This window comes from Heptranchias perlo, chromosome 25 (assembly GCF_035084215.1).
Source record: "Heptranchias perlo isolate sHepPer1 chromosome 25, sHepPer1.hap1, whole genome shotgun sequence".
Lineage (NCBI taxonomy): Eukaryota > Metazoa > Chordata > Chondrichthyes > Hexanchiformes > Hexanchidae > Heptranchias > Heptranchias perlo.
Genome location: NC_090349.1, coordinates 22,181,114 through 22,205,275, shown reverse-complemented (window position 1 = coordinate 22,205,275; position 24,162 = coordinate 22,181,114). Strand labels below are relative to the sequence as shown.

The window sequence follows — 24,162 nt, the reverse complement described above, 5'->3', positions numbered from 1 at the left end:
GCACTTTCTAATAGGGATCACTGCATAACAATAAGGAGTAGGAAACCTGACATTTTTTTCTGGTCTCCAGACCAGAAATAACACTGAGACAACAGTAGCATCCCTATCTCATTGGTTGAGATCACCTAACTCTGCACCAATCAGAGTTTGAGCCTTAAAGTATGCATAGCTCAATACCACATCACACAATCCATTTACTTGCTGAGCCACCAGGCTTTTTTTTTGAAGCAGTGATAGCGAATCAGGAGTTAAAATATCACCAATGAGTCAACATGTGAAATAGTATTTATATTTAATAACAAATGTAAACATTAATCAGTGCTGCATGAATAGCTTTCAAGTAGGCCTGCTGCTGTACACTTTGCGAAAGGATGTAAATAACAATCACGAGTGCTAGATTACGAGGGCAATGTATCAAAACTACCTTCTCAGTATTGACCTATCAAGTATTGAATTATAAATATTGCTTCAAGGATTGTTACCCAAGACTTCCCCTCGGGAAATGTCTTTCACTCAATCAGAAAAAAAAATATTACTTGTGGACATTAAGCAATGATCATCATAAGTGTTTTATGCTAATTGTTTCCTAAATAATTCCTGGATGTATACATTATTTGAAAATACAAAAGTTTCAAAAAATGTTACTCCAATGGATTTTAAAAAGTCATAAAACTGTTTCACTCAAACAGCTAATGAAAGTGGCTTTCATTGTATCTGCTTCCCATGAATGTCTTAATAAAATTCCAAAATTGTAGAATGTTTGATAGCATCACAGACAATTAATCAGCTATCCGTGGAATCTCCAGGAAAAACATGACATCAGAATGCTTATAGTCATTACAAAGACCATTGTTATGAAAATTATATGTGGTAGCATGTCTCACAGAAAAGATCCCACCCCCAAATTTCTCCTTCTCTCCTGAAGGTGTTGTCTCTTGCTGGGGTTGCTGATTAGAAGGATTGCATGCATCTCAATACCAATAATGATCAGTTGGGGGCACTGGCAGATATCTGTATATTTTCAAAAAAATAAAGGAACCTTGTTCTTTACATAAGCATTTGTGTACTTTTTTAAGTTTGAATTTGTAACTTGTCTTTTTTTCCTTCCTCTTTTTAAACACTATTTTCAACCCACCTTTTCTTCTCTTCATGAAGGCTTTGACTCCTTGCTGGAGTACTACTGCCCTTCGGTACCTTACCCGAGTGACCATTCTTAATGTGTGAGCCTATACAGAGAGCACTGGGAAGCAGTTCAACCACTGACTATATCATACAGAATACAATCCTGTTCCTGCCCAATGTCCACATACATGGTTAACTTGGTATATACACAGGATGAAAAGATTTGTCATTGTCAGGTATTAATACGGTACTTACTGACAGCTGTTTCAGGAATTAGAAAGTTCAAACACAAAAGCAAGACTGAGACAAAGGCCAATTAAATAGAGAGTAATGGATGCCCAGGAGCGAGTACCAAACTATCTCAATTTGGGATTTGGATCATAAGAATAAAAGCTGTGCAGTTATAAGGTTATCTGATCCTGATGATTTTACTAAGAATGCTAGAAAATAGACAACAAAGGAGTTTGGCAGTGCTTAATGGTATATACATCAATGCAAGGAGTCTTGTGTATAAGGCAGATATACACAAGAGCTGAGGACACAGATAGACACATGGAAGTATGATATCATACCTATTGCTGAAACATGGCTTAAAGATGGGCAGGAATGGCAGCTCAACTTTCCTGGTTACAGGGTTTTCAGATGAGATAGAGAGGGGGATATAAAAGGAGGGGAGGGGGGTGACAACATTGGTTAAAGGAACAATTACAGCAGTGAGGAGGGTTGATATGTTAGAAGGATCATCAAATGAGGCCATATGAGTTGAACTGAACAACAAAAAAGGGGCAATCAGACTGCTGGGAGTGTACTATAGACCCCCCAAATAGTCAGAGGGAGATAGAAGAGCAAATATGTAGGCAAATTTCTGAGAAGTGCACAAACAATAGGGCAGTAATAGTAGGGGATTTCAACACTCCAATATTAACTGTGATCGAATCAGTGTAAAAGGTATAGAGGGTGCAGAATTCTTAAAATGCATTCAGAACTTTTTAAGCCAGTATGTCGCAAGCCCAAGAGAGGGGGCCGTTCTGGACTTAAATGTAGGGAATGAAGCTGGGCAGGTGGAAGGAGTATCAGTGGGAGAGCATTTTGGTGGTAGTGATCATAATTCAGTTAGATTTAGCATAGTTATAAAAAGGTCAAAGATAGAACAGGAGTAAAAGTACTCAATTGGGGAGAGGCAAATTTTACTAAGCTGAGATGTGATTTGGCAAAAGTGGACTGGAAATGGCTACTTGAAGGTAAATCAATGTCAGATCAGTGGGAGGCATTCAAGGAGGAGATAGAGGGTTCAGAGCAAATATGCTCCCACAAAGAATAAAGATGCGACTCCCAAATCTAGAGACCCTGAATGTCAAGGAGCATACAGGGTAGGATAAGACAAAAAAGGGAAGCTTATGTCAGATACCGAGAGATCAATACTAAAGAAAGCCTAGAGGAGTATAGAAAGTGCAGGGGTGAAATTAAAAAGGAAGTTAGGAAAGCAAAGAGAGGGCATGAAAGAATATTGGCAAGTAAAATAAAGGAAAACCCAAAGATGTTTTATAAATACTTTAAAGAGCAAGAAGATAACTAAGGAAAGAGTAGGGTCTATTAGAGACTAAAAGGTAACCTGTGTATGGAGGCGGAAGATGTGGGTATGGTTCTCAATTAATACTTTGCATCTGTCTTCACAAAAGAGGGGGACGATGCAGACTTTGTAGTTGAGGAGGAGTGAGAAATATTGGATGGGATAAACATAGTGAGGGAGGAAGTATTAACGGGATTAGCATCTTTGAAAGCAGATAAATCGCCAGGCCTGGATGAAATGTATCCCAGGCTGTTGAGAAGCAAGGGTGGAAATAGCAGAGGTTCTGACCATCATTTTCCAATCCTCTCTGGCTACAGATGTGGTACTGGAGGACTGCTAACGTTGTACCATTATTTATAAAGGGAGAAAGGGATAGACCGAGTAATTACAGGTCAGTCAGCCTAATCTTGGTGGTGGGCAAATTATTGGAAACTATTCTGAGGGACACTATTAATCGTTATTTAGAAAGGCACAGATTAATCAAGGACAGTCAGCATGGATTTGTTAAGGGACGGTAGTGTCTGACTAACTTGATTGATTTTTTGAGGCGGTAACGAGGAGGGTCGATGAGGGTCGCGCGTTTGATGTAGTCTACATGGATTTTAGCAAGGCTTTTGACAAGGTCCCACATGGCAGACTAGTCAGGAAAGTAAAAGCCCTTGGGATCCAAGGGAAAGTGGCAAGTTGGATCCAAAATTGGCTCAATGGCAGGAAGCAAAGGGTAATGGTTGATGGGTGTTTTTGTGACTGGAAGGTTGTTTCCAGTGGGGTTCCACCAGGCTCATTACTAGGTCCCTTGCTTTTTGTGGTATATCTCAATAATTTAGACTGAAATGTAGGGGGTATGATTAAGGAGTTTGCAGATGATACAAAAATTGGCTGTGTGGTTGATAGGAAGAAAGCTGTAGACTGCAGGAAGATATCAATGGACTGGTTAGATGGGCAGAAAAGTGGCAAATGCCTTTCCACCATCTACAAGGCACAAGTCAGGAGTGCGATGGAATGCTCTCCACTTGCCTGGATGAGTGCAGCTCCAACAACACTCAAGAAGTTCAACACCATCCAGGACAAAGCAGCCAGCTTGATTGGCACCCCATCCGCCACCCTAAACATTCACTCCCTTCACCACCGGCGCACCATGTACCACCCACAGGATGCACTGCAGCAACTTGCCAAGGCTTCTTCGACAGCACCTCCCAAACCCACGACCTCTACCACCTAGAAGGACAAGGGCAGCAGACACATGGGAACAACTCCATCTGCATGTTACCCTCCAAGTCACACACCACCCCGACTTGGAAATATATCGCTGTTCCTTCATCGTCGCTGGGTCAAAATCCTGGAATTTCCTACTTAACAGCACTGTGGGAGAACCTTCACCACACGGACTGCAGCAGTTCAATAAGGCTGCTTACCACCGCCTTCTCAAGGGCAATTAGGGATGGGCAATAAATGCTGGCTTTGCCAGCGACGCCCACATCCCATGAATGAATAAAAAAAATCCAGAGAAGTGTGAGGTAATGCAATTGGGGAGGGCAAACAGGGCAAGGGAATACACAATAAATGGGAGGATACTGAGAAGTGTAGAGGAACAGAGGGTCCTTGAAGCACATGTCCACAAATTCCTGAAGGTGGCAGGACAAGTAGATAAGGCGGTTAACAAGGCATACGGGATACGTTTCTGTATTAGCTGAGGCATAGAATATAAGAGCAGCGAGGTTATGCTAGAACTGTACAAAACACTAGTTAGGCCACAGCTAAAGTACTGTGTGCAGTTCTGGTCACCACGTTACAAGAAGGATGTAATTGCACTAGAGAGGGTACAGAGGAGATTTACGAGGATGTTGCCAGGACTGGAGAATTTTAGCTATGAGGAAAGATTGGATAGGCTGGGGTTATTCGCTTTGACACAGTGGAGGCTGAGGGGTGATTTAATTGAGGCATATAAAATTATGAGGAGCCTAGATAGAGTGGATAGGAAGGACCTATTTCCCTTAGCAGAGAGGTCAATAACCAGAGGGCACAGATTTAAAATAATTGGTAGAAGGATTAGAGGGGAGCTGAGGAGAAACTTTTTCACCCGGAGGGCGGTGGGAGTCTGGAACTTACTGCCTGAAAGGGTGGTAGAGGCAGAAACCCTCATCGCATTTAAAATGTACTTGGATATGCACTTGAAGTGCCGTAACCTACAAGGCTATGGACCAAGTGCTGGATAGTGGGATTAGGCTGGATAGCTCTTTTTCGGTCGGCACAGACACGTTGGGCCAAAGGGCCTCCTTCTGTGCCGATAATTTCTATCTCTTTTAAAAGACAGACACAATAGGGTCGATGAGGGCAATGCAGTTGATGTTGTGTATATGGACCTTCAAAAGGCATTTGATAAAGTGCCTTATAATAGGCTTGTCAGCAAAACTGAAGCCCATGGAATAAAAGGGGCAGTAGCAGCATGGATACGAAACTGGTTAAATTACAAGAAACAGAGAGTAGTGATGTTCAAAATTGCAGATGACACAAAACTTGGAAGTGTAGTAAACAGTGAGGAGGATAGTAATAGACTTCAAGAGGACACAGACAGGCTGGTGAAATCTAATCCAGAGAAGTGTAAAGTGATACATTCTGGCAGGGAGAATGAGGAGAGGTAATATAAACTAAATGATACAATTCTAAAGGGGGTGCAGGAACAGAGACAACAAAGTTTTGAAGGTGGCAGGACAGATTGCGAAAGCAGTATAAAAAGCATACGGGATCCTGGGCTTTATAAATAGAGGCATAGAGTACAAAAGCAAGGAAGTTATTATAAACCTTTATAAAACACTGGTTCGACCACAGCTGGAGTATTGTGTCCAATTCTGGGCGTCGTACTTTAGGAAGGTTGTGAAGGCCTTAGAGAGGGTGCAGAAAAAATTTACTAGAATGGTTCCAGGGAGGAGGGACTTCAGTTACTTGGATAGACTGGAGAAGCTGGGGTTGTTCTCCTTAGAGCTGAGGAGGTTCAAAATCATGAAGGGTTTAGATAAAGTAAATAAAGAGAAACTGTTTCCATTGGCGGAAGGGTCGAGAACTAGAGGACACAGATTTAATGTGATTGGCAAAAGAAACAAAAGCGACATGAGAAAAAACTTTTTTATGCAGCGAGTAATTATGATCTGAAATGCACTGCCTGAAAGGGTGGTGGAAGCAGATTCAATTGTGGCTTTCAAAAAGGAACTGGATAAATACTTGAAGGTGAAAAAATCTGCAGGGCTACGGGGAAAGATCGGGGGAATGGGACTTACGAGATTGCTCTTACAAAGAGCCAGGACGGGCTCGATGGGCCGAATGGCGTCCTTCTGTGCTGTAACCATTCTGATTCTACACTGTGAAGATATATATACTGTGGACTCAATGGAGACAGTTCTATTTTGTCCAGTACACTCCATGTAGTTGTTGGGTGATGAAATCCACATTGAACAATCGTGGTGTATTCATTCCAAATTTATCAGGTGACCATATGTATTTATCAGAAAGAGTACCTATTTACCAACTTTAAGATGGACCTCAACAGAGAATATGGGAAAATAATTTATTAATCAGCAGTTATGTAGGTTCCCAGAGTTGATAATTTAAATGAAACATGTATTAATATAGCATCTTTAACATAGTAAAACTTACCAAGGTGTTTTACAGGAGCGTCATCAGACAAAATTTGACACTGAGCCACAGAGATATTAGGACAGGTGACCAAAAGCATGGTCAAAGTAAGGTTTAAGGAACGTCTTAAATGAGGAGAGAAAGGTAGAGAGGTTTAGGGAGGGAATTCCAGAGATTAAGGCCTAGGCAGCTGAAGGCACAGCCGCCAATGGTAGGGCGATGGAAAGAGGGGATGCACAAGAGGCCAGAGTTGGAGGAACACTGAATTCTCGGAGGGTTGTGGGGCTGGAGGAGGTTACAGAGGTAGGGAGGGGAGAGGCCATGGAGGGATTTGAACACTAGGATGAGAATTTTAAATTCAAGGCCTTGCCGGACTGGAAGCCAAGGTAGGTCAGTGAGCACAGGGGTGATGGGTGAACAGGACTTGGTGCGAGTTAGGATACGGGCAGCAGAGTTTGTCATGATCTGAAGCTTACGAAGGGTGGAAGGTGCGAGGCTGGCCAGGAGAGCATTTGAATAGTTGAGTATGGAGGTAACAAAAGCATGGATGAGGGTTTTCATTTATAGTTTTCAGTTTTTTAGTAATACAATATTGGAGTTTGATTGACTGATGTTTAAACAAACCTTGAAATTAGAGTTCTAAAATAAGTAAAAATTCAAAATGTTTTAAACTTCTCCTTGCCCGTTGTCATTCCTCTTACCCATTCAATCTTTTCTGTCCGTATTTATCTTCTAAGTACACCCTATGATTTTTCCATATTTCCATATTTCCAAATAGTGAATTTACCTGCTTTTCTGAGCTTTTAGGACTTCCATCATCCGATATAGAGATGGGACTCGTATTAACCAAAATTTCCTTGGATTGGCTGAAAACCTGCTTCAAAGTCAGTTTGTTTCCTAATTGTGCTGCATGTCATTGAACCGATGAGCTCAATCTTTTGAAGAGTTTTGAGTGAGACATCAGGCATTCCAATCATTTAATGAGACAACCCATTGGCAGTAAGGGAACTAAAGCAAGGTGTTCTCATCACCAACAATGATCTGCAACAGTAGCTCTTACTGAACTGGCCATTGATCTGGTAGTTACATAATATTGTGGGGAAACAATGGACTGTACACATATAAACTAGTAAATTTCTATGGAAGATTGCTCTGAAGCATTGTACAAATTAATAACATGAATAGAGATTGCCACATCTATAGTGAAATTTCAGGTCGACATAGTTAAAATTTGCATTTGATTTTTTAAAAATTACCCGTGATCAACAAAATAATTATAATACTTAATGCATCCATTTTTAAATAATCCAATCAAAATGTCACTGCAAAATACAATTAAAACCGCAAGAAGAAACATTTAAATCACAGCATGTACCGAAACATTTGCTTTTTTGTAAATTTGCATTTTCCATTTATTCCAATGGGATGAACTATAGCTAATTTTACAAAACTGAAAGCAGGCATTAGTAAATAAATTTTAAAAACACACTGGAGCTCCTGTTTAATGATGACATTCTAATTACATAAAATAATTCCATTTTGGGAGCCTTCACAGTAGGATTCCAATACTGCACACACTCTGTTGACCCATCCACCATCCTTCGTATAATGGTAGAAATGGTGACCGATTTTAATTCAGTTCATCACCGTTTGAAAAGTTAAGCTCAGAACAACCACCTTCATTGAACTAAATTACTGTATCAAATTACTATATCAAATTCCTATTCTTGCACATCATTAAAAAAGTAGGATCTGTAGCCATCTATATTAACATCCAATGAATGACCTGTGCCAAATTTTGAGCATTAAAAAAGTGACTATAGTAAAAAAAGCAAAAATATTTCCAGCTTGAATCATGTTGGAATGTTTAACTTGTAGTATTTTCCAGCAGTTTTGTGTTATTACATATCAGAAAAGCCCAGTTGCTTTAAGTCTTGGTTTCAAAATGGTGGTGTTCACAATGTTAGGGAGTAATTATTGCAACTTAAAAAAAAATATTCAGGAAGGGACTGGACTGCAATTTTAATTATAGTGTATACATTGCTTGATCCTTTCTCTGTTGCTTTATTTGGCACATCATTAGTTGTTACAATTTTTACATGAGAATGATGTATCACAACAACTTGCATTTTTATAGCACCTTTAACACAGAAAAACACCCCACAGAGGCGTGATCAGAAAATGATGGTGAGCCGAAGAAGTAGATATTAGGAGGGGTAACCAAAAGCTTGGTCAAACAGATGGGTTTTAAGGAGAGCCTTAAAACCTTCCTGAACATTTTTTTTAAAGTTGCAATAATTACTCCCTAACATTGTGAACATCACCATTTTGAAACCAAGACTTAAAGCAACTGGGCTTTTCTGATATGTAATAGCACAAAACTGCTGGAAAACACTACAAGTTAAACATTCCAACATGATTCAAGCTGGAGAGGTGACGGGGGTGGAGAGGTGAAAGGATTAATTGGAGGTAATTCTAAAGCAAAGGATTCAGGCAGCGGAAGGCATGGCTTTTGGCAGTGGGTGAAAGGGGTGAGGGATGCACAAGAGGCTAGATAGAGGAACGAAGAGTTTGGAATTTATAAGGTTGTAGGAGGTTAGAGATAGGGAGGGGCGAGGCCATGAAGGGATTTAAACCCGACGATAAGAATTTTAAATCTGAGGTATGAGCAGGATTGGTGCTGGATAGGATACAGGTACAGAGTTTTGGAACAAGTTGAATTTTAGAGGGGGAGGATGGAAGGCTGGTCAGGAGAGCATTGGAGTAGTCGAGTCTGGAAATGACAAAGCTGTGGATGAGGGTTTCAGCAACAGATATGCTGAGGTAGGGGTGGAGGTGGGCAATGTTACAGAGGTCGAAGTAGGCAGTCACCGAGGTTGCAAACAGTCTGGTTTAGCCAGATGGTGGCCGGGGAGAGGGATGGATTCAGTGGCAAGAGTACAGAGTTTGTGGTGGGAGCCGAAGATGATGGCTCTGGTGGTCTCAATGTTTAGCTGGAGAAAATTGCGGCTCTTCCAAGACTGGATGTTGACAAGTAGTCTGATAAGATAGATGTAGTGAGGGGTTCGAAAGCAGTGGGGGAAATGTAGAGCTGGGTGTCATCTGTAGACATGTGGAAGCCGACCCCATGTCTGCGGATGATGCTGCCAACTGGAAGCACGTAGATTGAAAAGGATGGGGCCAAGAATAAATCCTTGGGGGACTCCAGAGGTAATGGTGCAGGGGTAGGTGGGAAGAGAAGCCATTGCTGGAGATGCTCTGGCAACAATCAGACATGCAAGCATGAAACTAAATGAATATGGAAAGATCTAATATCTTGGTTGTACCAATAGATCACACATTGAGAGCAACTGAAAGCTTGAAGACTCTCAATAGTCTCTATTATGATCCAGGCAACGTCCAGTTTGACCAGCACCACAGCCACACAGTGTAAAAGCAACAGTGTTCAGTGTTATAATTAAAAATAAACAGTCTGAGGTAGAATAGTTGCTGACAAACTTATCAACATTTAACCAAAACTGAGATTACACTGAAAACCAAATATTTGATAATTTAGTTACAAATGAATTGTAAGTTGCACGCTAAAAAAAAATTGTAGTTAACATTCACAATGCAAGAAAACTGAAATTTCCTATACTTACCACTTCATCACTAAAATCTCCATTAAAACGCAGAGATGAATTGCTAAAATGCTGGCATTCCAGCCTGCTCCACAGTTCTTGTACCTGTTTTTTCAAAGTTTCTACCTCCTGCTGATGCCCTGCCTCTATCTGACGGAGTCGCTGTTGGACAATATCATTGTACGTGGCCAGCCCATCGTCATCTAAGTGGCTTCGTGTAGGTTGATCTGGGCTTGTTACTGGCTGCTGTCTTCCAGAGTAGTAATGCGGCCACTTGGATTGGGGGTTTCTAAAATGGCCAGATGGAAACTGCAAAGAGCTGCAACTAGCTGCAGAAACTTGTCTACTTAACACCATTTTCCCCCTCATCTCATCTCCGTTTATACAGAGTCCATTAGCTGTGATATTTCTTTGACTACCACTCCCAAAGTCTGCTGCTTTTTCTATTACTGTATTTTCACTATTGACTTCTCCGTTAGGAACAAATCCATCTTTACATTCACTTAACAACAAGGCACGAGGAGGCTGTGTACTCTGAACACTTTTATCTGAAGTCCTATGTAGATCAGTTGTTGATCTTGGTTTCACTACCATATTCTGGTTTTCAGGCAAAAACTGAGAAAAACTATTTTCAGAGTCTGCAGCAGGTACAATGGTACCATTGGCCCTGTTATTCAAATACAGTTTGTTACTAGAGTAGGTTTGTGGCACTTCCTGCTTTGCTCCATCTTCTGTTAAAGTTTCAGTAGAACTTTCCAAAGTAGATATCTTCTCCTCCAGCTTGTCTGGAACAGTTAAATGTGGTAAACTAGGTTGTGGTGTAGTATAGTGACTTTCTGGTTCAATATTTGGTTCAATAAACTCCTCTGCTGCAGTACATGGTTTTATATAACTTGATGGACTATCAGTAGCAACGTTTCTGAAACCAACAACACCTATAGCAGGTAAGATTTGAATGCGGTTAATGGACTCTAAAAACCCATCCTGGATCTCTTCTTCTGAACTTGTAACAACCCCAGAAATAGGTTCAGTACTTTGCATTTCATTAATTGCTACTATTTCGGAGGAGTCTGTGACAAAAGGTACTAATTGATTATTCAGGCCACTGTCAAGCTCACTTTCACTACTTAAAACATGTACTTCTCGTTTTAGTTCTGTTACTGTTGCATCCTTCGATTGTTCCTCCAACCCACTATCGTCCTTAGAGGCTTCTTGTAAAATATTCTCTATTTGACCTTCCCCAACACCAGCAGCAACAGAAAGTTCAGCTCCTAACGGGTTCTTTCCCAGCTTTCCCAATTCCAGTGCTTCACTGTTGAAGGAATCATCTAGTCCATTCCCATCCATCATTCCCCCTATTCCAACACTGTTAAGTTCCAATGACTTGCGATGTTCCTGCCATTTCTCATTTAGGCTTGGATCACTGGAGCGTCTATTTGCTGTAGGCCCAGGATTATCGCAAACGGTTGTCAAGTTATCAAATGATCTAGTCTTTGGTAACCTGTCGTCAGACAGAAAGATGTTAGAAACAGAACACTGACATTAGTCTGTAAAGGTGTTAACACTGCTATTCTACTTTTCAGAACAAGATGACATTAATTATTTGGCTGCAGTTTAAAATTTCCTGAAAAGCACATCCAGTAAGCCAGCACATTTTCAGAATAGAAATAACAATGGCCAATGCCATATTTAGCACTTAAAATAACATCCACCATACACATACGTTTGTATTCTTTCTCAATAGAGTTGTATATCCAAGTTTGCAGATGACACGAAGTTAGGAGGGACAGTCACTAGTGGAGATGGGAGCAGGCAAATGGAGTTCAATATGGGCAACTGTGAGGTCATCCAAATCATAAGCATACCCAAGACCTGCTTATATTCAAACAATCTTATTGCTGGGCCCAATCTAATGTGTGTGGAGGACAGATAAATGAGGAAATATGATAGCTGACAATAAGATTCAAAATTCACAGAGGAGACTTTAAAATGAAATTGAGGGAACTTTTTGGGTGACCACAGTACACTGGCTTTTCACCTCTGGGACCTGGGTTCAAATCCAATTCAGATTGCTGAGGTGCAATCCTACGTGAAATGAATTTGCAGAGTCTCAATTCAGCACAGACTAATTGGTAACCTCACTCAAGAGGCCACAGATTGGCTGTTTTGGGAAATGGAAAAAATATCACACTGGTGCAATTGGTGGTGCTCCTCCAAGGTAGGGTCAGAGTCGAGGGAACTTTACTCTGCACCTGGCTGTGAGATACCGGAACTTGAAGTAATTCATGCTGATATTAGGTGCTTTAAATGGCAAGAGTTCCATTTTCTGGTACTAACATACATTGTCACCTTGGTAAGCAAAAAAAAATACAGAAAATATTAAGTACACTGTATATATAATTACTATAGCTACTCCATAAATATACTTCTAGTTTAACTAAGATATAACAAATAACTTAATATAGTCGTGTTCATCCTAGTTTCTCAATCTACACAACCATGATACCAAAAAGAAATGGCTATTAATAGCCAAGAAGGAAAGAGGCTAATAAATTTATTTTAAAAACCCAAAATAAATGTTAAGTAAAACACACAAATCATTCTATAAATTATTTTAAAAATAGTTCTTACCTTTCTCCTTCCTTATAAATCTGCTAACACTATTCGACAGTAGCAATATTAGGCAAGCCATTTGATGCACCTAGGATGCTGAGTTAGGGATACTTTTTTATATTCAGTTGATAAAACTAACCAATTTTCTTTTGTACATGGGTGTGGAGAATAGGCCACACTTTCATGCTTGTAAAAAGAAATTGGCACAAATTTTCCCACAATGCACCTAATTGACTTTTTTTTGAAGTGTGTCAACATTAAACTGGAGTTTGGACAGTTTTATGTGGTGATCCACTGGACAGTCTCTGTAGTTTCCAAATTAATTAAATTTAACATCTACAATGTCAAGCAAGAAAAAAAAACAAACCTTAATTTATCTGGACTGAATGTTAAGCAAGGGAAATGCAAACTTGCTGGTTTCTTACCCTCTTTCTCCCCCCCCCCCCCACACCACCCATTTTGCTCGGTTTCATTTGAGTGTTTAAAACGTAAATGCTCAAATGAATTCTCTTTTTAAAAAAAAAGTACGTGTGATAGCACAGTAAGACATCTATCACATTAACAGATGTTAGCAGTTTCAATGTTAAATTGTTTATTTAAAAAATGTGTAAGTGAAGTCATGAACTATTTGGGTAAAGGCAATTATTTATTTCAATTTCTTGCTAATTTGAAAATTTTCTTTGGTTTTATAATCAACTAAAATATTAAAGTACACATCACCATTATGCTAGTACATTAAATATCAATATATACTTTAACTTGTCTGTATTTCCAAAATCAAAATATCAAGTTAGGTTTTGAAGAAAAATGGGTTCGTCGTTGAATTTTAAGAGCTTCTTTGAACATGGTATCATTGTGTAACATTTTCCAAGCAGTCAATCAGCAAAAGACTGAAATTTACTTCAGAGTTTTTCCTTTGCCAATTTAAATGCAGTACTAAATATTACACCATGTAAGGCCGTAGACTAGCAATTAAATTTGTGCCCAACTGATTGCTCTGCCCCACTTTTTAAAAAAAATCCCTACTTGCTCATAACCCAATTTATACTGATCTTACTTCACATGAGCAGACTGTTTGAAGCTCACCTTCCCAGTGACTGTTCTTCAGGGTTGGACCTTGGGACTGGATAAGGTGCACAATGGTCATCCGCAGGTGTAGAGGGAGATGAATTGGGAAGGTACACTGCAGTCCAAAGCATCAAATTCCTAACATGGCACACTGGATGCAGCACCTAGTTTAGATGTTGAAGTGTTTTCATTAGGATATGCAACCCATAGATGTTAATGTTTGAACATATTTTCTTTTCTTTTACTCAAAGTCTATTGTACAAATTGTATAGTTTTCTTCCAAATAAGATTGGAGCATTAAGTATTAACTAAAATAAAAATAATAAACATAAAGGACACGATCAGAATTTGAATGAAATTCCATCAACATGGATCCCAGAAATTAAAACTTTGGATCAGTGTTACTAGAGTACAAGTAATGATTCCGGTACCCACATGTCATCTCCCAATATCTAACAATGAAAATCTAATGGACTATACTCTCGAGATCCCACGCAATGTACTGAAGTATCTAGAATCCCACCTTACAGACGTCTATGTATTTTACAAATTAGATAATGCGAACTTAAACATTTCATATCTAGTATAATCAGGATTTGCCTTATTCTTAGCTTTTCATTAACTGTTGAATAGTACTGAAATTTGATTTAAAAAATTTAATTTCTTCTCACCAGAAATTCTACAACTTTCTGCTGCTTGTCCCTGTACAATTGCATCTCTGTATCTATTTAATTTCTATTCCGATTACTTTTAAATCATCACTCAATATAAATTTGATGAAAACATTTAATTAGAAGGCTCCACTCTACTGACACAAACTTTGTTTTTAGGACCAAAAGGTGCTTTGGAAATTAATAATGACTGACTAAATATTCAAGTCACAGAACCTTGAAAACATTCTAAAACATACAGCATCAATTTCTATTTAGTAGCTGGCGAGTTGCTGATGTGGATGTTTATGTAATGATAACAGTAATAACAAAACAAAGGCATACAATCCAAATGATATCATCTAATTGGCCTACTGCACAGCTATTTGCTACTGTCTTTTAATGAGTTAAAATGCTGAATAATCTTTTAATGTGGTAAGAGATCATTTGAATTTAATTAAAATCTCTCAAAATAATAATGCAACATTAACTTAAACAGGGAACCAAATGATTTTTGCTTATGTATCACAATCATCTTACAGAAAATGATGAAAGCAAACGTACAGTTTCAGATTGAGAGGTGTACAGGAGATTTTTAAAGGCTTTGTTAGCTGGCCTCAGTAGGGACCAAACAGAGCAGGTTCTTTCCTGAGTATGTTTCTCTTCACGCTCCTTTGCACTGTTGCACAGGAATGTTCCAAAAAGGCAAGAATATGTATGCTGCACCAATTTAACCTATAATAAACAGATAAGGAATAAATTAATAAAGCCATTTGTTTAATTTTGATAAACTAGTTTACTCCAGAGGGAAAGAAGCAGTAAAACCTCTCTACTTACAAGGAATGCTTCATTAAACTCAAATGAACAAGGGAACTGTCTCTGTAACTGATGGACACAATCCAGCCATTGAAGAAACACAGGACAGCGTTCATTAAGATCATCTGAGTTTTCACCATGACCACAACGATCAGCAAACTTATGACCAAAATCCAGCCATTCCGTTTCCACCAGTACCTGAAAACCCTGTAAAATATAGTGCTATGTGTATTAAAACTCACTCAGCATATGCATTTAAGAAATATCAGTGTTACTGATGGGTTTGTATTATGACTCAAAAATTCACCATTGCTCTGATTTTGGAACACAAATAAAATACTACAGGTCAGTCAGTTAACGGTGCAACCTGTTTTTGGGCCAAATTACTCATCTGGCTGATGTGTTAATAAGAGTTTATCAACTGAATAAAATAACTATTCATATTATGCTAAACATTTTCAACATCTTTGTGCACTTCTGAACTACTGCCAAGTTCTTACAAAAGGGTCCATTCCACTCAATGTATAATTCCAATTTGAATCTCAATGCCAATTTGCTTTAATGAAAAATTAATATAATGAACAGATTTGATATTGAACGTATCCAAAGATGTGCACCATTATTACTTAAAATTTTCATTGGGCTTCAACACATTCAAAATAAATGTAAAGGAGGCGTGTGCTATCATGATTTTCATTTGCAACCTTTAAGTGCAGTATTTTCACAGTAAAAATTAGTATTTTTTGAGGTCGAGAGTGGAATAGCATTCTATCAGCATGGTTGATAAAATGCACATCAATTACACATTTTAATTAACTAAATCATCTCCAAATTCGTTCTACCTGAAGACTTCTTTTATTCTCATTACATAAACAAAGCATGTTTATAAAATGTTTTAAGCTTCAATTAAACACAGCTTTTAGAAATGTATGTTTTACAATATCATCTGTAATATCTTCAAATTACCTTTCTTGAATAGCACAGTGTTTAATAAAACTGCTAAGACAATCCTTTAGAATATTAAGTTCCTATAAAACTTAAGGGACACACACACCTCTATGGTTCTGTAGTAAGGATCCAGCAGTAATTTTGATAGAGCCACTATTTGAGGTGTTCGGTCCCAGCCGTCAGAACAGTGTACTAAAACAGGCCGCTGGTCTCGATCGACTGCATTAATTACAAGTACTGCTGCTTTTAAAAGCATGGATAGATGCTGAAGCCATTTGGTACCTTCTAATGCTGATAACCAACTGCTGATCAAAAATCAAATCAATCAGGAAAATATTTTAGATGAATTTATGTATGTGTCTCTTTGCATCAAACAACTAGGACATATAATGTCACAGATATAAGAAAGATTTCAATTTTACACAAACCTCTGTGCACTTTTTTTGCATATAAAGTGCTAGTACTGATGTTTTAACTACAATTTCCAAAAATAAATTTCAAGATGATTTAAGGCCAAAGTCATTAGTTATTTTGTTTGTCTAAAAAGTAACTTGTGTTCACTTCCCATGTAATACAAACATATAACCACAAAATATAAATTGTTAAATTTTTCCTGACTTTTGAGCAAAGCAAAAAAAAAGTTAAAAACTTACTTGGCAGGGTCTGGCATTTGTGTACACAGAAATCTCAATGACTGAAAACTCTTCCTAATGGAGTGAATGTTTGCCATACCCATAAATACTACTTCACAGTTGGGGTAATATTCTGCGAGAGAAATAAAATTTTGAAAATAATAAGTTACATATAAAAAATGAAAACATCTTTTCGTTACTGTCAACACTTAAAACCAAAACGAAGACGGAGCTCACCCATTCCCACCTAATTTTGATCACTTATCAGACACAGGCTGGGGTTTTTTGTTTCTGCATTTGCCAGTCTGCAATTTTCCCCCAATAAAGTGAATGAACAAAAATTTGCAGATTAGCACAAGGGACTTAAAAACAGGGATGAGCAGCAGCTTAACAGTCGAGTTCAACAAATGTATTTGTGCAGCCTTGCAGTCCTCAAAACACTTTTCTTAACCCTTGGTTTATTGATCTCCCTTCAAGCATACAGTGTTTTCCATGGGTACACAACTATAATTGCATGATTGTTTTCTGCTTATCTACGTAAGGGATGACAATAGTTGTGAACAGAAAATGTTTACAATTTATTTTTCTGCCCAGTGTTAGCAAAAGTATTCTCACATTGGGTATAGTATAGCTTAGATGTAAAGCTGAGACCTCTACTTTACCACATCCTCAGAAGATCACCTCCCCCATTGCACTATGGTGAATCTTTCCATTTTCCATACAAGATGTTCCTGTGATGATGAGATCACAAGATAATTATGGATGGGTCCATCTTAGTTCATCCATCCAGAATGTCCCATTGCATCATCTGATTGGTTCTTAAAATGATTCCAGGGATTTTGCCTTCGCTACTCTTTCTGGAGGCCCAGTCCATGTCTTGATCACTCCGAAGAACTTCCTGATGTCAGTCCTAAATTTAATTTTAATGAGTTTGAATCCATGGCCCCTTGTCATTCTCTCGTAATATAAAGTAAGTTTCCAGGTTTACCTTGTCCATATGGTTTCCAATCTTATATACTTCTATAGGATCACCTCTGTCAGACACCTCCTTTCGAGGTGAAAAGCCCAAGTTTCTCTAGTTTTTCCTCATAGGTCAGACCTCTCAAGGCCAGAAGTTAGCTTGTGGTTCTTCTTTGTACTATCTCCAATGCTTAAATGTCTCCCTTGTGTCTTGGTGACCAGGACTGGACTGGTCTCTTGGATTGAGATTGAAAATTTAATGCTGAATTATCTCGTTTCATACGGTGTTTTTTTAAATTCATTCATGGGATGTGGGCGTCGCTGGCAAGGCCAGCATTTATTGCCCATCCCCAATTGCCCTTGAGAAGGTGGTGATGAGCCGCCTTCTTGAACCGCTGCAATCCGTGTGGTGAAGGTTCTCCCACAGTGCTGTTAGGTCGGGAGTTCCACGATTTTGACCCAGCAACGATTAAGGAACAGCAATATATTTCCAAGTTGGGATGGTGACTTGGAGGGGAATGTACAGGTGGTGGTGTTCCCATGTGCCTGCTGCCCTTGTCCTTGTCCTTCTAGATGGTAGAGGTCACGGGTTTGGGAGGTGCTGTCTAAGGAGCCTTGGCGAGCTGCTGCAGTGCATCCTGTAGATGGTACACAGTGCGCCGGTGGTGAAGGGAGTGAATGTTTAGGGTAGTGGATGGGGTTGCAATCAAGCGGGCTGCTTTGTCCTGGATGGTGTCGAGCTTCTTGAGTATTGTTGGAGCTGCACTCATCCTGGCAAGTGGAGAGTATTCCATCACACTCCTGACTTTGCCTTGTAGGTGGTGGAAAGGCTTTGGGGAATGAGGAGGTGATTCACTCACCACAGAATACCAGTCTCTCACCTGCTCTTGTAGCCACAGTATTTATGTAGCTGGTCCAGTTAAGTTTCTGGTCAAAGGTGACCCCCCAGGATGTTGATGGTGGGGGAATCGGCGATGGTAATGCCGTTGATTGTCAAGGGGAGGTGGTTAGACTCTCTCTTGTTGGAGATGGTCATTGCCTGGCACTTGTCTGATGCAAATGTTACATGCCACTTATCAGCCCAAGTTTGGATGTTGTCCAGGTCTTGCTGCATTATCTGAGGGGTTGCGAATGGAAATGAACACTGTGCAATCATCAGTGAACATCCCCATTTCTGACCTTATGATGAAGGGATGGTCACTGATGAAGCAGCAGAAGATGGTTGAGCTTAGGACACTGCCCTGAGGAACTCCTGCAGCAATGTCCTGGGGCTGAGATGATTGGCCTCCAACAACCACTACCATCTTCCTTTGTGCTAGGTATGACTCCAGCCACTGGAGAGTTTTCCCCGATTCCCATTGACTTCAATTTTACTAGGGCTCCTTGGTGCCACACTCGGTCAAATGCTGCCTTGATGTCAAGGGCGTCACTCTCACCTCACCTCTGGAATTCAGCTCTTTTGTCCACGTTTGGACCAAGGCTGTAATGAGGTCTGGAGTTGAGTGGTCCTGACTGAAACCAAACTGAGCATCGGTGAGCAGGTTATTGGTGAATAAGTGCCGCTTGATAGCACTGTCGACGACACCTTCCATCACTTTGCTGATGATTGAGAGTAGACTGATGGGGCGGTAATTGGCCAGATTGGATTTGTCCTGCTTTTTGTGGACAGGACATACCTGGGCAATTTTCCACATTGTCGGGTAGATGCCAGTGTTGTAGCTGTACTGGAACAGCTTGGCTAGAGGCGCAGCTAGTTCTGGAGCACACATCTTCAGCACTACAGCTGGGATGTTGTCGGGGCCCATAGCCTTTGCTGTATCCAGTGTACTCAGCCATTTCTTGATAACACGTGGAGTGAATCGAATTGACCGAAGACTGGCTTCTGTGATGGTGGGGATATCGGGAGGAGGCCGAGACGGATCATCCACTTGGCACTTCTGGTTGAAGATGGTTGCAAACGCTTCAGCCTTGTCTTTTGCACTCACGTGCTGGACTCTGCCATCACTGAGGACGGGGGTGTTCACGGAGCCTCCTCCTCCCGTTAGTTGTTTAATTGTCCACCACCATTCACGACTGGATGTGGCAGGACTGCAGAGCTTTGATCTGATCCGTTGGTTGTGGAATTGCTTAGCTCTGTTTATAGCATGTTGCTTCCGCTGTCTGGCAAGCACGTAGTCCTGTGTTGTAGCTTCACCAGGTTGGCACCTTTTTTTTTTAAGGTACGTCTGGTGCTGCTCCTGGTATTCTACACTCCTCATTGAACCAAGGTTGATCCCCTGGCTTGTTGGTAATGGTAGAGTGAGGAATATGCCAGGCCATGAGGTTACAGATTGTGCTGGAATACAATTCTACTGCTGCTGATGGCTCATAGCGCCTCATGGATGTCCAGTTTTGAGCTGCTATATCTTCTGAATCTACCCATTTAGCACAGCGGTAGTGCCACACAACACGTTGGATGGTGTCCTCAGTTTGAAGTTGGGACTTCGTCTCCACGAGGACTGTGCGGTGGTCACTCCTACCAATACTGTCATGGGCAGATGCATCTGCGACAGGTAAGTTGGTGAGGATGAGGTCAAGTAGGTTTTCTCTCGTGTTGGTTCGCTCACCACCTGCCGCAGGCCCAGTCTGGCAGCTATGTCCTTCAGGACTCGGCCAGCTCGGTCAGTAGTGGTGCTACCAAGCCACTCTTGGTGATGGACATTGAAGTCCCCTACCTTGGTACCCTCAGTGCTTCCTCCAAGTGGTGCTCAACATGGTGGAGGACTGATTCATCAGCTGAGGAAGGGCGATAGGTGCTAATCAGCAGGAGGTTCCCTTGCCCATGCCATGAGATTTCATGGGGTCCAGAGTCAATGTTGAGGACTCCAAGGGCCACTCTCTCCTGACTGTATACCACTGTACAGCCACCTCCTGGTGGGTCGGTCCTGCCGGTGGGACAGGACATACCCAGAGATGGTGATGGAAGAGTCTGGGACATTGGCTGAAAGGTATGATTCTGAGAGTGTGGCTATGTCAGGCTATTGCTTGACTAGTCTGTGGGACAGCTCTCCCAATTTTGGCACATCCCCAGGGAGGAGGACTTTGCAGGGTCAACTGGGCTTGGTTTGCCTTTGTCGTGTCCGGTGCCTAGTGGTCTGACGCCGGGTGGTCCGTCCAGTTTTATTCTTATGATGACTTTTTGTAGCGAGATTGTACAACTGAGTGGCTTGCTAGGCCATTTCAGAGGGCGACTAAGAATCAACCACATTGCTGTGGGTCCGGAATTACATATAGGCCAGACCGGGTAAGGACAGCAAGTTTCCTTCCCTAAAGGACATTAGTGAACCAGATGGGTTTTTACGACAATCCAGTAGTTTCATGGCCATCGTTACTGATACGAGTTTTTTTAATTCCAGAATTTATTTAATTAATTGAATTTAAATTCCCTAGCTGCCATGGCAGGATTTAAACTCATGACTCCGGGTTATTAGTCCAGGCCTCTGGATTACTAGTCCAGTAACATAACCACTATGCTACCATACCATTTTGTGTGTTTGTACTCACTAGGAACCAGCTCAAGACTGCCCAAAGTTATGTCACATAAACCACTTGCAACCAACACAGAAGGTAGATTTTCATCTGAGCAGTCCAGGCTGGGTTCAAACCAAGGCATGCAATGGTGAAAGGGGAGTGCTTTAATATATTGTGCCACCCAATCTTGCAAGTGTGTATATTTACATAAGAACATAAGAAATAGGAGCAGGAGTAGGCCAATCGGCCCTTCGAGCCTGCTCCGCCATTTAATAAGATCATGGCTGATCTGATCCTAACCATTTACCATTATAAAGTACCTGCAAAAATAATTCCTGTGTAATATTTACAGATATAAAGTAGAGTCACAGTGGGGAGGGTGAACCTTCATTTGTTAAATTCTGTATTAATCAATGGACAACCTCTTGTTCCATTATCCTCCGAAGGGCTGGTTTGCCATTTCTATAAATGTTGGAAAACAAGCTGAAAGTCTATTTCCAAATGTTCTACTTCAGCACTACTGTTTACATTTTCATGCTGATACTCACCAGGGCATTCACACCCACCACCCTTTGCCCTGTTAGCCACTGCTGCTGCATATGACCTAGCATCCAATATCAAAAGTTTCTGTGGCGGACTGCATAAATGTTCTACTCCAGCTGCATTAGTCATTGAAGAATCTAAGATGAAAAGACAATTAAAACTAGTTCACAGCAATTATAAAACGTATGCACAACATCATTGGATCTGCAAAAGTACTACAAAAAGGATAACAACAACAATGACGTGAACCAAAAATACAAAATGTACATTATAGCTGCTCAGTAATATGCAAGGATATACCATTGCAACTCTTACCAAATTCTCCATCAGACAGGTCACTGCCATTAGGAAAATCTCGTATGCAGTTGCCATTGACATGTTTGGTGGAATTGCTGTCCATGGCACAAGCTTTTGCAACAGACTGTATTAGGTGCTCATCATCTGCATTCCTCCAGCCCCACCAACTGACTTCAGGCTGACCACAGCGTGCAATCACTGCTCCGTTGCCCTGGTGCCTGAGATAGCAGAAAGAAAATACTTATAAAATATATACATTTGTATTAATGGTAATGGTAATAGATTCAGAAAAAAATGCAATTGTGATTAACTTTATATCAGGTAACTGCATGGTGGTACTAAATGTTGGAGTCTGAATACCAAAGAACCATGGAGCAGGTAGCATCAATCCTCCAAACATGGAGTTTTAAATCACAGCTATAACACTGTGGGGAAACAATGGAACTCAGGTGTGTATGTTTCTTCATTTATTTTGTTGTTTTTTGGGGGGAGAAAACTGAAAAAGAGGTGTTTTTGCACACCACATAGAAGCCAGTTTCAGAGCAGCAGTGGGATAGACCTGAGAATAAGATGTCTGGTTAACGCAGCAGAGATCGTTACCTAACATGCAAAGATCCATGCAAAAGAGAAAATTCCTTTTTAAAAAAAACAGGTATAATTAATGACTGCACCAAAGTGTGCTGGGACATGCATTTGTGCCCATGGTCTGCCATTTCGCTGAGTTCCCAATCTCGGTGACGCTGCTGTGAGGAGACATCAAAGTTGAGGCCAATCCCTCTCATACTGAAGAGAGAAAAGTGGAAGGGTGTGTCATCATAGATCTGTCCACAAATATCTTGCAGCAGGATCAAGTGTGCCTTTGGCAGAAGCTGAGAGCAGGTCATTGGCTGTTGGTCTGTAGTCCAAGGAGATCTTAAAATGGGTGGGGGGGGGCGCGGAGGGAGAAAGAGAAGAGGATGAGAGAATAATAAAAGGTTTGGATTTACTGTTGTGGGATCTTATTGTGAGCAAATTTTCTGTGTAATGTTTGCCTACATAATTGTCACTACACCTCAAAAATAATTCACGGAGTGTGAAATGCTTGCAACATCCTTAGGATATGGTATGATACTATATAAATTGAAGTTCTTTTTGTTTCACATAGTCGCAAAAATGATAATTGTTTAAAAAACTGCTAAAAACTCTTTTCTCAAATGTTTTAACTTATGCTTAATTACATTTGTGACTGCAAAAAAATGAGCTACACAATTATTAGGATTACTAACTCTTTCCCCACAAATACCTGAAAATTCCCAAAAATAATGGCTTGTAGATTTAACTTTAAATAAAGAAAAACTTTTTTTTAAAAAATGGGTGAAGTGTTATTTTTAAGTTTGAAACTTCTGTGAACTTGAATAGTCGTTAAGTGTCTTTCTTAACTTTGTGAACTGAATACAGTCTTTTCTTAAAAAAAAGTTACAATACTGTACAGATCAAGTCAGCACTGTAGTGTTCCAACATACTGTGACATGGAGTGGTGGAAAGACATTTCCAGATCTATGTGCCAATAGATGCACACGTGCAAGCAAATGCTCACAATGAGGAATAAAGGAAACTGTAAGTAAATCAATCAGTAACATATCAGCCCAGCTCGTTCTTGTAAAACCAACAGCAATTGGTTCATTGGCTGAGGCAGGACACATGCCTGCCTTTCCATCAGCAGAAGAGTGTGTATTGTGGAGACACAAGAGTTAGACAAAATAAAACTTAAAGAAAGAGTGCTTACAGCAAGCATCTTTAAGTTTAACTGCACTATCTAACTTTTCCTGTAGACTATACTTTTTTTTAGTTTGTGTAAACATTTTTTCAAGGGCGAATATACCAAGAACAGTGTGCAAATAAATGGTTAAGAAAATCATCCAACATATGCGTATGGGTACAAAAAGATTCCAAGAAAAAGTAGCATACAGTAAAACGGTATGCAAAGCTTGCAACTTACTTTGCTTTTCTCTTTCTTTGCATCCATCTTGTCTTTTGACTTTCTTTTCTTTTCCGTTTTCAGTAGGTTATACATTAGTTTCACTCATGCAATGAAAGTTGACAGTGCTCCACCTCTCAATAATTTTAGCTAGCTCCTTGCTGGGAAAGAAGCAGCAGTGCTGGTAGGCGACAGCCTGGAGAGGGAGCTGAACCTGAGGCAGCCA

At 40.2% G+C, this 24,162-nt stretch overlaps 1 protein-coding gene across 10 annotated transcripts in view; it reads right to left on the bottom strand.

Annotated features, from left to right (window-relative positions):
* mtmr3 (myotubularin related protein 3) overlaps positions 1-24,162 on the bottom strand; it is a 108,908-nt gene that overhangs the window by 15,043 nt on the left and 69,703 nt on the right. For 6 of the 10 annotated variants that reach the window (XM_068005733.1, XM_068005732.1, XM_068005735.1 and 3 more), the window contains 8 exons: positions 21,998-22,197; positions 21,688-21,819; positions 16,691-16,802; positions 16,144-16,342; positions 15,111-15,296; positions 14,838-15,008; positions 13,642-13,787; positions 9,964-11,443 (listed from right to left, as the gene is read on the bottom strand). In XM_068005733.1, coding sequence (XP_067861834.1) covers positions 9,964-11,443; positions 13,642-13,787; positions 14,838-15,008; positions 15,111-15,296; positions 16,144-16,342; positions 16,691-16,802; positions 21,688-21,819; positions 21,998-22,197 — 2,626 coding nt within the window. Of the gene's footprint in view, positions 1-9,963; positions 11,444-13,641; positions 13,788-14,837; positions 15,009-15,110; positions 15,297-16,143; positions 16,343-16,690; positions 16,803-21,687; positions 21,820-21,997; positions 22,198-23,957; positions 24,072-24,162 lie in introns of those variants that run through there. The other 4 variants (XM_068005734.1, XM_068005738.1, XM_068005742.1 and 1 more) reach the window with 2 other exon arrangements.